Source organism: Panulirus ornatus, chromosome 33 (assembly GCF_036320965.1).
Source record: "Panulirus ornatus isolate Po-2019 chromosome 33, ASM3632096v1, whole genome shotgun sequence".
NCBI lineage: Eukaryota > Metazoa > Arthropoda > Malacostraca > Decapoda > Palinuridae > Panulirus > Panulirus ornatus.
The window spans coordinates 4,326,679-4,345,433 of record NC_092256.1 but is presented as its reverse complement, the minus strand read 5'-3'; the positions used below and the strand labels follow the sequence as shown (position 1 = coordinate 4,345,433).

Here is an 18,755-nt window from a genome sequence, read left to right as displayed (position 1 = left end):
GATTGGGGTAGAGAAGTGAGGTTTCAGAAGTAGTAGAGGATGTGTGGATCAGGTGTTTGCTTTGAAGAATGTATCTGAGAAATGCTTAGAAAAGTAAATGGATTTGTATGTAGCATTTATGGATCTGGAGAAGGTATATGACAGAGTTGATAGAGATGCTCTGTGGAAGGTATTAAGAATATATGGTGTGGGAGGCAAGTTGTTAGAAGCAGTGAAAAGTTTTTATCGAGGATGTAAGGCATGTGTACGTGTAGGAAGAGAGGAAAGTGATTGGTTCTCAGTGAATGTCGGTTTGCGGCCAGGGTGTATGATGTCTCCATGGTAGTTTAATCTGTTTATGGATGGGGTTGTTAAGGAGGTGAATGCAAGAGTTTTGGAAAGAGGGCAAGTATGAAGTCTGTTGTGGATGAGAGAGCTTGGGAAGTGAGTCAGTTGTTGTTCGCTGATTATACAGCGCTGGTGGCTGATTCATGTGAGAAACTGCAGAAGCTGGTGACTGAGTTTGGTAAAGTGTGTGAAAGAAGAAAGTTAAGAGTAAATGCGAATAAGAGCAAGGTTATTAGGTACAGTAGGGTTGAGGGTCAAGTCAATTGGGAGGTAAGTTTGAATGGAGAATAACTTGAGGAAGTAGTGTTTTAGATATCTGGGAGTGGATCTGGCAGCGGATGGAACCATGGAAGCGGAAGTGAATCATAGGGTGGGGGAGGGGGCGAAACTTTTGGGAGCCTTGAAGAATGTTTGGAAGTCGAGAACATTATCTCGGAAAGCAAAAATGGTTATGTTTGAAGGAATAGTGGTTCCAACAATGTTGTATGGTTGCGAGGCGTGGGCTATGGATAGAGTTGTGCGCAGGAGGGTGGATGTGCTGGAAATGAGATGTTTGAGGACAATATGTGGTGTGAGGTGGTTTGATCGAGTAAGTGATATAAAGGTAAGAGAGATGTGTGGAAATAAAAAGAGTGTCTTTGAGAGAGCAGAAGAGGGTGTTTTGAAATGGTTTGGTTACATGGAGAGAATGAGTGAGGAAAGATTGACCAAGAGGATATATGTGTCAGAGGTGGAGGGAACGAGAAGTGGGAGACCAAATTGGAGGTGGAAAGATGGAGTGAAAAAGATTTTGTGTGATCGGGGCCTGAACATGCAGGAGGGTGAAAGGCTTGCAAGGAATAGAGTGAATCGGAACGATGTGGTATACCGGGGTCGACGTGCTGTCAATGGATTGAACCAGGGCATGTGAAGCGTCTGGGGTAAACCATAGAAAGTTGTGTGGGCTTGGATGTGTAAAGGGAGCTGTGGTTTCGGTTCATTATTACATGACAGCTGGATACTGAGTGTATACGAATGGGGCCTTTGTTGTCTTTTCCTAGCGCTACCTCGCACACATGAGGGGGGAGGGGGATGTTATTCCATGTGTTGTGAGGTGGCGATAGGAATAAATAAAGGCAGACAGTATGAATTATGTACATGTATATATATATCTATATGTCTTTGTGTGTATATATATGTATACATTGAGATGTATAGGCATATATATTTGCGTGTGTGGAAGTGTATGTATATACATGTGTATGTGGGTGGGTTGAGCCATTCTTTCGTCTGTTTTCTTGCGCTACCTCGCTAACACGGGAGACAGCGAACAACAACTGACTCACTTCCCAAGCTCTCTCATCCACAACAGACTGCATACTTGCCCCTCTTTCCAAAACTCTTGCATTTACCTCCCTAACAACCCCATCCATAAACAAATTAAACAACCATGGAGACATCACACACCCCTGCCGCAAACTTACATTCACTAAGAACCAATCACTTTCCTCTCTTCCTACACGTACATATGCCTTACATCCTCGATAAAAACTTTTCACTGCTTCTAACAACTTGCCTCCCACACCATATATTCTTAATACCTTCCACAGAGCATCTCTATCAACTCTGTCATATACCTTCTCCACATCCATAAATGCTACATACAAATAAATTTGCTTTTCTAAATATTTCTCACATACATTCTTCAAAGCAAACACCTGATCCACACATCCTCTACCACTTCTGAAACCACACTGCTCTTCCCCAATCTGATGCTCTGTACATGCCTTCACCATCTCATTCAATACCCTCCCATATTAACCAGGAATACTCAACAAACTTATACCTCTGTAATTTGAGCACTCACGTTTATCCCCTTTGCCTTTGTACAATGGCACTATGCAAGCATTCCGCCAATCCCCATGCACCTCACCATGAATCATACATACATTAGATTACCTTACCAACCAGTCAACAATACAGTCACCCCCGTTTTTAATAAATTCCACCGCAATACCATCCAAACCTGCTGCCTTGCCGGCTTTCATCTTCTTCAAAGCTTTTACTACCTCTTCTCTGTTTACTAAATCATTTTCCCTAACCCTCTCACTTTGCACACTACCTCGACCAAAACACCCTATATCTTCCACTCTATCATCAAACACATTCAACAAACCTTCAAAATACTCACTCCATCTCCTTCTCACATCACCACTACTTGTTATCACCTCCCCATTAGCCCCCTTCACTGAAGTTCCCATTTGCTCCCTTGTCTTACGCACTTTATTTACCTCCTTCCAAAACGTCTTTTCATTCTCCCTAAAATCTAATGATACTCTCTCACCTCAACTCTCATTTGCCCTCTTTTTCACCTCTTGCACATTTCTCTTGACCTCCTGCCTCTGTCTCTTATACATCTCCCATTCATTTGCATTTTTTCCCTGCAAAAATCGTCCAAATCCCTCTCTCTTCTCTTTCACTAATGATCTTACTTCTTCATCACACCACTCACTACCCTTTCTAAGCAGCCCACCTCCCACGCTTCTCATGCCACAAGCATCTTTTGCGCAAGCCATCACTGCTTCCCTAAATACATTCCATTCCTCCCCCACTCCCCTTACCTCCTTTGTTCTCACCTTTTTCCATTCTGTACTCAGTCTCTCCTGGTACTTCCTCACACAAGTCTCCTTCCCAAGCTCACTTACTCTCACCACTCTCTTCACCCCAACATTCTCTCTTCTTTTCTGAAAACCCATACAAATCTTCACCTTCGCCTTCACAAGATAATGATCAGACATCCCTCCAGTTGCACCTCTCAGAACATTAACATCCAAAAGTCTCTCTTTCGCGCGCCTATCAATTAACACGTAATCCAATAACGCTCTCTGGCCATCTCTCCTACTTACATACGTATACTTATGTATATCTCGCTTTTTATACCAGGTATTCCCAATCACCAGTCCTTTTTCAGCACATAAATCTACAAGCTCTTCACCATTTCCATTTACAACACTGAACACCCCATGTATACCAATTATTCCCTCAACTGCCACATTACTCACCTTTGCATTCAAATCACCCATCACTATAACCCGGTCTTGTGCATCAAAACACTTACCCCTCATGATCTTTCTTCTCATGCCCAGGTGCATATGCACCAATAATCACATATCTTTCTCCCATCAACTTTCAGTTTTACCCATATCAATTTAGAATTTACTTTCTTATAATCCATCACATACTCCCACAACTCCTGTTTCAGGAGTAGTGCTACTCCTTCCCTTGCTCTTGTCCTCTCACTAACCCCTGACTTTACTCCCAAGACATTCCAAAACCACTCTTCCCCTTTACCTTTGAGCTTCTTTTCACTCAGAGCCAAAACATCCAGGTTCCTTTCATCAAACATACTACCTATCTCTCCTTTTTTCTCATCTTGGTTACATCCACACACATTTGGACACCCCAATCTGAGCCTTCGAGGAAGATGAGCACTCCCCGCGTGACTCCTTCTTCTGTTTTCCCTTTTAGAAAGTTGAAATACAAGGAGGGGAGGGTTTCTGGCCCCCCGCTCCCGTCCCCTTTAGTCGCCTTCTACGACACGTGAGGAATGCGTGGGAAGTATTCTTTTTCCCCGATCCCCAGGGATATATATATATATATAGGGAGCGGGGGGCTGGAAATCCTCCCCTCTCATTTTTGATTTTCCAAAAGAAAGGAACAGAGAAGGGGGCCAAGTGAGCATATTTCCTTAAAGGCTCAGTCCTCTGTTCATAATGCTACCTCGCTAATGCGGGAAATGGCGAATAGTATAAAAAAAAATATATATATATATATATATATATATATATATATATATATATATATATATATATATATATATATCCCTGGGGATCGGGGATAGGGGAGAAAGAATACTTCCCACGTATTCCCTGCGTGTCGTAGAAGGCGACTAAAAGGGAAGGGAGCGGGGGGCTGGAAATCCTCCCCTCTCAATTTTTTTTAATTTTCCAAAAGAAGGAACAGAGAAGGGGGCCAGGTGAGGATATTCCCTCAATGGCCCAGCTCTCTGTTCTTAACGCTACCTCGCTAACGCGGGAAATGGCGAATAGCTTGAAAAAAAAAAAAAAAAAAAAAAAAATATATATATATATATATATATATATATATATATATATATGTATATATATATATATATATATATATATATATATATTCAGACAGACAGACAGTAAATAGATACATCATGTGTATACTATATAGGTGAAATTGCAATGATGTTAATCATAATCCAATGTAAATATCTGTATAAGTTTTGATATTCTATGAAAGGAAAATTAACGTAACTTAGGTTGAACACTCTCTGCCTAACTTAACTTACATATCCGAAGAATCGTATACTTATGCCTGGATGTATTTGTATGTTTGTTGTTTTACTCGTTTGTGTTTGAAAATAAATGAATAGATAAATGTGTATATATTGTAGGCAGCCTTTAGGCTGAAAATACACAATTGTGATAGTGCAGATAATACAGACCTGGTTTGTGTGTGTGTGTGTGTGTGTGTGTGTGTGTGTGTGTGTGTGTGTGTGTGTGTGTGTGTTTGTGTGTCTTACCTGGTGGGAAGTTCTTGGGTCTGCCACCCTGGGTAAAGAGGAACAACAAACTACCAAGCGCCACCAGGAGAATGACGGCCCAGTACAGGTTCTCTGCCGCCCAGATCATCGTGCCTGAGAATAAGAGAAAACATCTTTAATGATTTTGATCTACAGTTGTAGTGAGATATCACGTTCATTATATTTTTCTTAAGCAAAGTCGTTATTCAGTGTTCTAAGTCCATATACTTGGATGTAATATATATTTCACTAGAGATTCATATTTCCATTTAACATATATTCATATTTCATGTCGGAATGAGCCAATGACCTCCCTGATCCGGGCCACAATCCGGGCCACCTCATTAACACTATATATTTCTTGTACTTCAGTGTCTAAAATATTAAAAAATAAAACCGTGCCAAAAAAAGTTCATCCTCCTCGAAGGCTCAGGCTGGAGTGTTTAGATGTGTGTGGATGTAACAAAGATGAGAAGAAATTAACTTAGATGTTCTGGCTCTGAGTGAAACAAACTTCAAAGTCAAAGGGAAAGAATGAATTGAGAATGTCTTAGAGGTAAAATCAGGGGTTGGTCTGAGAGCAAAAGCTAAGGAAGGGGTAGAGCAAAGGGGTATGGATGAGGAAATCTTTAAAGAGACATTGGAGGCATGTGCGAGAGAAGTGTGTAACATGCGTTAGGTGGTAGGTAGGCAGGTGATAAAGGGTAGTGAGTGGTGGGATGGCGAATTAAAGCTACAAATGAAAAAGAAAAGATAGGAGTATGAGCGATGCTTACAGGGGAGGGGTGATAATGATTAGAAGTTGTAAGAGAAAAAGCAGCAAGGTTGAGGAACTGAAAAAGACGGCAATTGAATTAGGGTGAGAGAGTAACTAAACTTCAGGAAGAATGAGATTCTTTAGGGAGTTAACAGTATGAGAAAAACAAGAGAACAAATGAACACATAAGGGAAGGGGCTAATGGGGAGTGAGAAAAACAAGAGAACAAATGAACACATAAGGGAAGGGGCTAATGGGGAGTGACAATATTGAATGATTCTTGTATGTGTTTGATGAAAGGGTGGCAGATGTAAAATGTTTGGGTCGGGGCGGTATGCTTTGGTGAGGAGAGAAGAGGTGAAAGCCTTGCGTAAGATAAAATGTGGCAAGGTGGTTGGAATGGATGGTACTGCAGTTCTAGTTCTTTAAAAGCGGGGACAAATATGCTGTTGATCAGTCAAGTAAGATTTTCAAAATAGTTATGGATCATGGTCAGGTTTCTGAGGGTAGGCGGAATATATGTATAGTGCCATTGTGTAATTGAAAGGATAAAAAAGATGAGTTTTCGAACTACAGAACCATTGGTTTGTTAAGTGTACCTGGAAAGTAGTATGGGAAAGTATGACTGAGAGGCTGAATGTATGTACAGAACATCACAGTTGGGAGGAACAATGTGGTTTTAGGAAAAGGATGTGTAGATTAAGTGTTTGCTCTAAAGAATGTGTGAAAGATATACTGAAGAAACAGTTTGATCTGCATGTGGCATTCATGAATCTGAGAAAGCATATGATAGCGTGATACTGCGATAGGCTTTGTGAAAGGTCTTCCCCATATATGACGTGAGAAGAAAACTACAAAAATAATGAGAAGTCTTCTTTAAGACAGTAAAGCATGTTTGCGAGTAGGTAGAGAGTAGGGTGAGTTGCTCAAGATGAAGCTGAGTCGGTGGCAGGGGTGTGAGATGTCACCATTGCTGCTTAAGCTGTTTATGGGTGGGGCGTTGAGGGTTTTGGAGAGACGGGCGAGTATGCAGTCTGTAGGGGATGAGGGGAGCCTGGAAAATGAAGCAGTTGTTGTCTGCTGATGAAAGAGCATTAGTGAAGATGGACAGGTTAGTTGAGGTGAGATAGAATGGAGAAAATTTGGAGGAAGAAATGTAGTTACGTGGGAGAGCAGAGGTGGGTAGTTTTGGAATTAAAGTCGTCCCATTAATAATAGATAGACTCGAGACATGGGCTTTAGATGAGAATGTGCGGAGGAGGGTGTGTGTGTTGGAAATCAAATGTTTGAGAACAATATGTGATATGTTGTGTTTTGACCTAGTAAGTCATTAAAGGGTGTTAATGTGGAAAGTTGGTTCGGAGAGCTGAAGAGGGTGTGTTGAGATTATTTGGACTTATCAAAAGAATGAGTGAGGACAGGATAGGAAAGACGGTATTTATGTCACGACTGAAGTGGACAAGGAAAAGGAGGAGACAAAACTGTACACTAAAGGATTTAAGGAAAAAGATTTTCAGTGCAGGATACCACATCGTTCCAATCTACTTCATTCCGTACACGCTTTTCACCTTCCTCCTGTATGTTCAGGTCCCGATCCCTCAAAATTTTTTCCACTCCATCCTTCCGCTTCCAATTTGGTCTCCCGCTTCTCCTTGTTTCCTCCATCTCTTACACCTATATCCTCTTTGTCAACCTTTCTTCACTCATTCTCTCCATGTGACCAAACCATTTCAATACACCCTCTCCTGCTCTCTCAACCGACTCTTTTTATTACCAAATATCTCTCTTACGGGAGCGAGGGACTAGAAACCCTCTCCTCCTTGTATCTTAACTTTCTAAAAGGGGAAACAAGAGTCACGCGGGGAGTGTTCATCCTCCTCGAAGGCTCAGATTGGGGTATCTAAATGTGTGTGCATTCAACCAAGATGAGAAAAAGGAGAGATAGGAAGTATTAATGAGGAAAGGTACCTTGATGTTTTGGCGCTGGATCAAACGAAGCTCAAGGGTAAAACGGAAGATTGGTTTGCAAATGTCTTGAGGGTAAAGTCAGGGGTTGGTGAGAGGACAAGAGCAGAGGAAGGAGTAGCACTGCTCCTGAAACAGTTCTGGGAGCATGTGATAGAGTGTAAGAAAATAAACTCTAGATTGATATGTGTTAAACTGAAAGTGAATGGAGAGAGATGGGTGATTATTGGTGCCCATGTACCTGGCCTTGAGAAGGAAGATCATGAGAGGCAAGTGTTTTGTGAACAGCTGAGTAAGTGTGTCAGCAGTTTTGAGGCACGAGACCGGGTTATACTGATGGGTGATTTGAATGCAAAGGTGAATAATGTGGCGGTTGAGGGCATAACTGGTGTACATAGGGTGTTCAGTGTTGTAAGTAGAAATGATGAAGTGCTTGTTGATTTCTGTGATGAAAAAGGACTGGTGATTGGGAATACCTGGGTTAGAAAGAGAGATATACATAAGTATAAGTATGTAAGTAGGAGAGATGGCCAGAGAGCGTTATTGGATTGCGTGTTAATTGATAGGCGCGCGAAAGAATGACTTTTGGAGGTTAATGTGGTAGGAGATGCAACTGAAGGGATGTATGATCATTATCTTGTGGACGCGAAATTGAAGATATGTAGAGGATTCAGAAAAGAAGAGAGAATGTTGGGGTGAAGAGATTGGTTAGAGTAAGTGAACTTGGAAAGGAGAATTGTGTGAGGAAGTACCAGGAGAGACTGAGTGCAGAAAAGAAAAAGGTGAGAGCAAATGGCGTAAGGGGAGAGGGGGAGGAATGGGATGCATTTAGGGAAGCAGTGGTGGCTTGCGCAAAAGATGCCTGTGGCATGAGAAAGGTGTGAGGGGGGCAGAATAGAAAGGATAGTGAGTGGTGGGTGAAGAAGTAAGATTGTTAGTGAGAGAGAAGAGAGAGGCAATTGGACGATTTTTGCGGGGAGATAGTACAAATGACTTGGAGATGTATAAAAGAAAGAGGGAAGAGGTCAAGAGAAGCTGCAACAGGTGAAAAGGGGCAAATGAGAGTTGGGGTGAGAGAGTATCATTAAATTTTAGGGAGAATAAAAAGATGTTCTAGAAGGAGGTAAATAAAGTGCGTAACACAAGGGAGCAAATGGGAACTTCAGTGAAGGAGGTAAATGGGGAGGTGATAACAAGTAGTGGTGATGTGAGAAGGAGATGGAGTGAGTATTTTAAAGGTTGTTGAATGTGTTTGATGATAGAGTGGAAGATATAGGGTGTTGTGGTCTAGGTGGTGTGCAAAGGGAGAGGGTCAGGGAAAATGATTTGATAAACAGAGAAGAGGTAGTAAAAGCTTTGCGGAAGATGAAAGCCGGCAAGGCAGCAGGTTTGGATGGTAATGCGGTGGAATTCATTAAAAAAGGGGTGACTGTATTGTTGACTGGTTAGTAAGGTTATTTAATGTATGATTCATGGTGAGGTGCCTGAGGATAGGCGGAATACGTGCATAGTGCCATTATACAAAGGCAAAGGGGATAAAAGTGAGTGCTCAAATTAAAGAGGTATAAGTTTGTTGAGTATTCCTGGTAAATCATATGGGAGGGTATTGATTGAGAGGGTGAAGTCATGTACAGAGCATCAGATTGGGGAAGAGTAGTGTGGTTACAGAAGTGGTAGAGGATGTGTGGATCAGGTGTTTGCTTTGAAGAATGTATGTGAGAAATACTTAGAAAAGCAAATGGATTTGTATGTAGCATTTATGGATCTGGAGAAGGCATATGATAGAGTTGATAGAGATGCTCTGTGGAAGGTATTAAGAATATATGGTGTGGGAGGCAAGTTGTTAGAAGCAGTGAAAAGTTTTTATCGAGGATGTAAGGCATGTGTACGTGTAGGAAGAGAGGAAAGTGATTGGTTCTCAGTGAATGTCGGTTTGCGGCAAGGGTGTGTGATGTCTCCATGGTCGTTTAATTTGTTTATGGATGGGGTTGTTAGGGAGGTGAATGCGAGAGTTTTGGAAAGAGGGGCAAGTATGCAGTCTGTTGTGGATGAGAGAGCTTGGGAAGTGAGTCAGTTGTTGTTCGCTGATGATACAGCGCTGGTGGCTGATTCATGTGAGAAACTGCAGAAGCTGGTGAATGAGTTTGGTAAAGTGTGTGAAAGAAGAAAGTTAAGAGTAAATGTGAATAAGAGCAAGGTTATTAGGTACAGTAGGGTTGAGGGTCAAGTCAATTGGGAGGTAAGTTTGAATGGAGAAAAACTGGAGGAAGTAAAGTGTTTTAGATATCTGGGAGTGGATCTGGCAGCGGATGGAACCATGGAAGCGCAAGTGAATCATAGGGTGGGGGAGGGGGCGAAACTTCTGGGAGCCTTGAAGAATGTTTGGAAGTCGAGAACATTATCTTGGAAAGCAAAAATGGGTATGTTTGAAGGAATAGTGGTTCCAACAATGTTGTATGGTTGCAAGGCGTGGGCTATGGATAGAGTTGTGCGCAGGAGGGTGGATGTGCTGGAAATGAGATGTTTGAGGACAATATGTGGTGTGAGGTGGTTTGTTCGAGTAAGTAGTGTAAGGGTAAGAGAGATGTGTGGAAATAAAAAGAGCGTGGTTGAGAGAGCAGAAGAGGGTGTTTTAAAATGGTTTGGGCACATGGAGAGAATGAGTGAGGAAAGATTGACCAAGAGGATATATGTGTCAGAGGTGGAGGGAACGAGGAGAAGTGGGAGACCAAATTGGAGGTGGAAAGATTGAGTGAAAAAGATTTTGAGTGATCGGGGCCAGAACATGCAGGAGGGTTGAAGGCGTGCAAGGAATAGAGTGAATTGGATCGATGTGTTATACCGGGGTCGACGCGCTGTCAGTGGATTGAATCAGGGCATGTGAAGCGTCTGAGGTAAACCATGGAACGTTCTGTGGGGCCTGGATGTGGAAAGGGAGCTGTATTTTCTTGCATTATTACATGACAGCTAGAGACTGAGTGTGAACGAATGGAGCCTTTGTTGTCTTTTCCTAGCGCTACCTCGCACACATGAGGAGGGAGGGGGATGTTATTCCACGTGTGGCGAGGTGTCGATGGGAATAAGTAAAGGCAGACAGTATGAATTATGTACATGTGTATGTGTATATGTCTGTGTGTGTATATATATGTGTACATTGAGATGTATAGGTATATATATTTGCGTGTGTGGACGTGTATGTATATACAGGTGCATGGGGGTGGGTTGGGCCATTTCTTTCGTCTGTTTCCTTGCGCTACCTCGCAAACGCGGGAGACAGCGACAAAGCAAAATGAATAAATAAATATATATATATATATACATATATATATATATATATATATATATATATATATATATATATATATATATATATATATATATATATATATATATATATATATATATATATATATATATTCCTATGAGTCCACGGGGAAAATGAAACACGAAAAGTTCCCAAGTGCACTTTCTTGTAATAATCACATCATCAGGGGAGACACAAGGGAGAAATATAACAGTCAGTTGATATACTGATTGTTATATTTCTCTCTTGTGTCTCCCCTGATGATGTGATTTTTACACGAAAGTGCACTTGGGAACTTTTCGTGTTTCATTTTCCCCGTGGACCCATAGGAATATCTTGACCACGCGCAAAATTGGAAGGAGGTAAATAGGGTGCGTAAGACAAGGGAGCAAATGGGAACTTCAGTGAAGGGCGTAAATGGGGAGGTGATAACAAGTAGTGGTGATGTGAGAAGGAGATGGAATGAGTATTTTGAAGGTTTGTTGAATGTGTCTGATGACAGAGTGGCAGATATAGGGTGTTTGGGTCGAGGTGGTGTGCAAAGTGAGAGGGTTAGGGAAAATGATTTGGTAAACAGAGAAGAGGTAGTAAAAGCTTTGCGGAAGATGAAAGCCGGCAAGGCAGCAGGTTTGGATGGTATTGCAGTGGAATTTATTAAAAAAGGGGGTGACTGTATTGTTGACTGGTTGGTAAGGTTATTTAATGTATGTATGACTCATGGTGAGGTGCCTGAGGATTGGCGGAATGCTTGCATAGTGCCATTGTACAAAGGCAAAGGGGATAAGAGTGAGTGCTCAAATTACAGAGGTATAAGTTTGTTGAGTATTCCTGGTAAATTATATGGGAGGGTATTGATTGAGAGGGTGAAGGCATGTACAGAGCATCAGATTGGGGAAGAGCAGTGTGGTTTCAGAAGTGGTAGAGGATGTGTGGATCAGGTGTTTGCTTTGAAGAATGTATGTGAGAAATACTTAGAAAAGCAAATGGATTTGTATGTAGCATTTATGGATCTGGAGAAGGCATATGATAGAGTTGATAGAGATGCTCTGTGGAAGGTATTAAGAATATATGGTGTGGGAGGCAAGTTGTTAGAAGCAGTGAAAAGTTTTTATCGAGGATGTAAGGCATGTGTACGTGTAGGAAGAGAGGAAAGTGATTGGTTCTCAGTGAATGTAGGTTTGCGGCAGGGGTGTGTGATGTCTCCATGGTTGTTTAATTTGTTTATGGATGGGGTTGTTAGGGAGGTAAATGCAAGAGTTTTGGAAAGAGGGGCAAGTATGAAGTCTGTTGGGGATGAGAGAGCTTGGGAAGTGAGTCAGTTGTTGTTCGCTGATGATACAGCGCTGGTGGCGGATTCATGTGAGAAACTGCAGAAGCTGGTGACGGAGTTTGGTAAAGTGTGTGGAAGAAGAAAGTTAAGAGTAAATGTCAATAAGAGCAAGGTTATTAGGTACAGTAGGGTTGAGGGTCAAGTCAATTGGGAGGTGAGTTTGAATGGTGAGAGGCTGGAGGAAGTGAAGTGTTTTAGATATCTGGGAGTGGATCTGTCAGCGGATGGAACCATGGAAGCGGAAGTGGATCATAGGGTGGGGGAGGGGGCGAAAATTTTGGGAGCCTTGAAAAATGTGTGGAAGTCGAGAACATTATCCCGGAAAGCAAAAATGGGTATGTTTGAAGGAATAGTAGTTCCAACAATGTTGTATGGTTGCGAGGCGTGGGCTATGGATAGAGTTGTGCGTAGGAGGATGGATGTGCTGGAAATGAGATGTTTGAGGACAATGTGTGGTGTGAGGTGGTTTGATCGAGTAAGTAACGTAAGGGTAAGAGAGATGTGTGGAAATAAAAAGAGCGTGGTTGAGAGAGCAGAAGAGGGTGTTTTGAAATGGTTTGGGCACATGGAGAGAATGAGTGAGGAAAGATTGACCAAGAGGATATATGTGTCGGAGGTGGAGGGAACGAGGAGAAGAGGGAGACCAAATTGGAGGTGGAAAGATGGAGTGAAAAGGATTTTGTGTGATCGGGGCCTGAACATGCAGGAGGGTGAAAGGAGGGCAAGGAATAGAGTGAATTGGAGCGATGTGGTATACAGGGGTTGACGTGCTGTCAGTGGATTGAATCAAGGCATGTGAAGCGTCTGGGGTAAACCATGGAAAGCTGTGTAGGTATGTATATTTGCGTGTGTGGACGTGTGTATGTACATGTGTATGGGGGGGGTTGGGCCATTTCTTTCGTCTGTTTCCTTGCGCTACCTCGCAAACGCGGGAGACAGCGACAAAGTATAAAAAAAAAAAAAAAAAAAAAAAATATATATATATATATATATATATATATATATATATATATATATATATATATATATATATATATATACACATATATATGTCTTATCATAATATTATTTTGCTTTGTCGCTGTCTCCCGCGTTAGCGAGATAGCGCAAGGAAACAGACGAAAGAATGGCCCAACCCACCCACATACACATGTATATACAAACACGTCCACACACGCAAATATACATACCTATACATCTCAATGTATACATGTATATACACACACAGACATATACATCTATACACGTGTACATAATTCATACTATCTGCCTTTATTCATTCCCATCGCCATCCCGCCACACATGTAATAACAACCCCCTCCCCCATCATGTGTGCGAGGTAGCGCTAGGAAAAGACAACAAAGGCCCCATTCGTTCACACTCAGTCTCTAGCTGTCATGTAATAATGCATATAATATATATATATATATATATATATATATATATATATATATATATATATATATATATATATATATATATATATATATATATATATATACTTGTCGCTGTCTCCCGCGTTAGCCAGGTAGCGCAAAGAAACAGACGAAAGAATGGCCCAACCCACCCACATACACATGTACATACATACACGTCCACACACACACAAATACGTAACTATACATTTCAAAGTATAGATACATATACATAAAGACAAATATATATACATACACAAGTACATATTCATACTTGCTGCCCTCAACCATTCTCGTCGCCACCCCGCCACACATGAAATGGCACCCCCAACCCCTGCGCACGCACGAGATAGAGCTAGGAAAAGACAACAAAGGCCACATTCGTTCACACTCAGTCTCTAGCTGTCATGTATAATGCACCGAAACCACAGCTCCCTTTCCACATCCAGGCCCCACAGAACTTTCCATGGCTTACCCTAGACGCTTTACATGCCCTGGTTAATCCATTGACCGCAAGTCGACCCGGTATACCTCATCGTTCCAATTCACTCTATTCCTTGCACGCCTTTCACCCTCCTGCAGGTTCAGGCCCCCATCACTCAAAATCTTTTTCACTCCATCTTTCCACCTCCAATTTGGTCTCCCACTTCTCCTCGTTCCCTCCACCTTTAGCATATATCCTCTTTCTCAATCTTTCTTCGCTCAGTCTCTCTATGTAACCAAACAATTTCAAAACACCCTCTTCTACTTTCTCAAACACACTCTATTTATTACCACACATGTCTCTTAACCTTTCATTACTTACCCGATTAAACCACCTCACACCACATATTGTCTTCAAACATCTCATTTCCAGCACACCAACCTTCCTCCGCACAACTCTATCAACAGCCAATGCCTCGCAACCATATAACATTGTTGGAACCACTATTCCTTCAAACATATCCATTTTTACTTTCCGATATAACGTTCTCCCCTTCCACACATTTTTCAACGCTCCCAGAACTTTCGCCCCCTCCTCCACCCTATGAATCACTTCCGCTTCTATGGTTCCATCCGCTGCCACATCCACTCCCAGATATCTGAAACACTTTACTTCCTCCAGTTTCTCTCCATTCACACTTACCTCCCAATTGCTTATCACTCAACTCTACTGTACCTAATAACCTTGCTCTTTTTCACATTTACTCACAGCTTTCTTCCTTCACACACTTTACCAAACTAGTCACCAGCTTCTGCAGTTTCTCACACGAATCAGCCACCAGCGCTGTATCACTGACTCACTTCCCAAGCTCTCTCATCCACAAGAGACTGCATACTTGGCCCTCTATCCAAAACTCTTGCATTCACCTCCCTAACAACCCCATTCATAAACAAATTAAACAACATTGGAAACATCACGCACCACTGCCGCAAACCAACATTCACTGAGAACAAATCACTTTCCTCTCTTCCTACTCGTAAACATGCCTTACATCCTCGATAAAAACTTTGCACTGCTGACAGCTTTCCTCCCACACCATATACTCTTAATACCTTCCACAGATCATCTCTATCAACTCTGTCATATTCCCTCTCCAGATCCTTAAATGCTACATACAAATCCATTTTCTTTTCTAAGCATTTCTCACACACATTCTTCAAAGCAAACACCTGATCCACATCTTCTACCACTTCTGAAACGACATTGCTCTTCCCCAATCTGATGCTCTATACATGCCTTCACCCTCTCAATCAATACCCTCCCATATAATTTCCCAGGAATACTCAACAAACTTATACCTCTGTAATTTGAGCACTCACGTTTATCCGCTTTGCTTATCTACAATGTCACTATGCAAGAATTCCGCCAATCCTCAGGCACCTCACCATGAGTCATACATACATATAATAACCTTACCAACCAGTCGAGAACACAGTCACCCCCTTTTTAATAAATTCCACTGCAATACCATCCAAACCCGCTGTCTTGCCGGCTTTCATCTACCGCAAAGCTTTTACTTCCTCTTCTCTGTTTACCAAATCATTCTTCCTAACCCTCTCGCTTTGCACACCACCTCGACCAAAACACCCTATATCTGCCACTCTATCATCAAACGTATTCAACAAACCTTCAAAATACTCACGCCATTTCTTTCTCACATCACCACTACTTGTTATCACCTCCCCATTAGCCCCGTTCACTGATGTTCCCATTTGTTCCCTTTTCTTACGCACTTTACTTACCTCCTTCCAACACATCTTCTTATTCTCCCTAAGATTTAATGATACTCTCTCACCCCAACTTTCGTTTGCCCTCTTTTTCACCTCTTGCACCTTTTTCTTGACCTCCTGCCTCTTTCTTTTATACATCTCCCACTCATTTCCCTTATTCCTCTGCAAAACTCGTCCAAATACCTATCCCTTCTCTTCTACTAACAATCTTACTTCTTCATCCCACCACTCACTACCCTTTCTGATCTGCCCACCTCCCACGCTTATCATGCCACAATCATCTTTTCCGCAAGCCATCACTGCTTCCCTATATACATCCCATTCCTCCCCCACTCCCCTTACGTCCTTTGTTCTCACCTTTTTCCATTCTGTGCTCAGTCTCTCCTGGTACTCTCTCACACAAGTCTCCTTCCCATGCTCACTTACTCTCACCACTCTCTTTACACCAACATTCTCTCTTCTTTTCTGAAAACCTCCTCAAATCTTCACCTTCGCCTCCACAAGATAATGATCAGACATCCCTCCAGTTGCACCTCTCAGCACATTAACATCCAAAAGTCTCTCTTTCGCGCGCCTATCAATTAACACGTAATCCAATAATGCTATTTGTCCAACGCTCCTACTTACATTCGTATACTTGTGTATAGATCTCTTTTTAAACCAGGTATTCCCAATCACCAGTTCTTTTTCAGCGCACAAATCTACAAGCTCTTCACCATTTTCATTTACAACACTGAACACCCCATGTAAACCAATTGTTCCCTCAACTGCCACATTACTCACCTTTGCATTCAAATCACCCATCACTATAACCTGGTCTCATACATCAAAACTACTAACACACTCACTCAGCAGCTCCCAAAACATTTGCCTCTCATGATGTTTTTTCTCATGCCCAGGTGGGTATGCACCAATAACCACCCATCTCTCTCCATCTACTTTCAGTTTTACCCATATCAATCCAGAGTTTACTTTCTTACACTCTATCACATACTCCCACCACTCCTATTTCAGGAGTAGTGCTACTCCTTCCTCTTGTCCTCTCATCAATTCCTTACTTTGCTCTCAAGACATTCCCAAACCACACTTCCATTTTATCCTTGAGCTTCGTTTCTCTCAGAGCAAGAACCTCCAGGTTCCTTTCCTCAAAGATACTACTTATCTCTCCTTTTTTCTCATCTTGTTTACATCCACACACATTTAGACACCCCAGCCTAAGCCATCAAGAAGGAAGAGCACTCCCCGCGTGACTCCTTCTGTTTCCCATTTTAGAAAGTTGAAATACAAGGAGGGGAGGGTTTCTAGCCCCCGCTACGGTCCGCTTTAGTCGCCTTCTACGACACGTGAGGAATGCGTGGGAAGTATTTTTTCTCCCCTATCCCCAGGTATATACAGGGTGTTAAAAAACGATAGGTACAAAATTTGACAGTAGACAGGGACACCCAAAGCAAACATTTTTTCAAGAATACCAAAAATTGCAAAACTAGTTAGTTTTCGAGATACCGAGCTTTAAAGTTTTAACTTTGGTATGTCTGAACTGTAAACTTTAAATGTAATATTATCTTACAATCTGGCAACACTCGGTTGATTAAGGTGTGGCAACACTCGGTGTTTACGAATTAGTTCACCGTTGCACGTCGTGGTGACAACATGGCACATTTGTCTAATCAAGAAATCACTGCAGAAGATCCAAGAATGTTGTCTCGTGTCCTGCAGTCCTTTCAGAGGAGGTGTCAGGTCTGCATTGAAGCAGAAGGCAGACACTTCGAACAGCTATTGTAGATTGTGATCGATAATACATCTGTCTACACAATATTTGTTTCATTTTTCACTATATCATCTGTTAGAAACGAAAATGCTTGTGAATAGGTGTCAAGTTAAAACTTTAAAGCTCAGTATCTCGAAAACTAACTAGTTTTGTAATTTTTGGTATTCTTGAAAAAGTGTTTGCTTTGGATGTCCCTGTCTACTGTCAAATTTTGTACCTATCGTTTTTTAACACCCTGTATATATATATATATATATATATATATATATATATATATATATATATATATATATATATATATATATATATATATATATATATATATATCCCTGGGGATAGGGGATTAAGAATATATATATATATATATATATATATATATATATATATATATATATATATATATATATATATATATATATATATATATATCCCTGGGGATAGGGGATCAAGAATACTTCCCACGTATTCCCTGCGTGTCGTAGAAGGCGACTAAAAGGGGAGGGAGCGGGGGGCTGGAAATCCTCCCCTCTCGTTTTTTTTTTTTTTTTTCCAAAAGGAACAGAGAAATGGGCCAGGTGAGGGTATTCCCTCAAAGGCCCAGTCCTCTGTTCTTAATGCTACCTCGCTAACGCGGGAAATGGCGAATAGTTTAAAAGAAAGAAAGAAATATATATATATATATATATAAAAAAGGGGGTGACTGTATTGTTGACTGGTTGGTAAGGTTATTTAATGTATGTATGACTCACGGTGAGGTGCCTGAGGATTGGCGGAATGCGTGCATAGTGCCATTGTACAAAGGCAAAGGGGATAAGAGTGAGTGCTCAAATTACAGAGGTATAAGTTTGTTGAGTATTCCTGGCAAATTATATGGGAGGGTATTGATTGAGAGGGTGAAGGCATGTACAGAGCATCAGATTGGGGAAGAGCAGTGTGGTTTCAGAAGTGGTAGAGGATGTGTGGATCAGGTGTTTGCTTTGAAGAATGTATGTGAGAAATACTTAGAAAAGCAAATGGATTTGTATGTAGCATTTATGGATCTGGAGAAGGCATATGATAGAGTTGATAGAGATGCTCTGTGGAA

At 41.5% G+C, this 18,755-nt stretch overlaps 1 protein-coding gene across 1 annotated transcript in view; it reads right to left on the bottom strand.

Moving 5' to 3' along the window:
* Window positions 1–18,755, bottom strand: part of LOC139759415 (cytochrome P450 2J3-like) — a 150,468-nt gene that overhangs the window by 98,798 nt on the left and 32,915 nt on the right. The window contains 1 exon segment of the mRNA XM_071681507.1: window positions 4,919–5,032. Within this exon segment, the coding sequence (XP_071537608.1) occupies window positions 4,919–5,027 (109 nt within the window). The 5' untranslated portion in view covers window positions 5,028–5,032.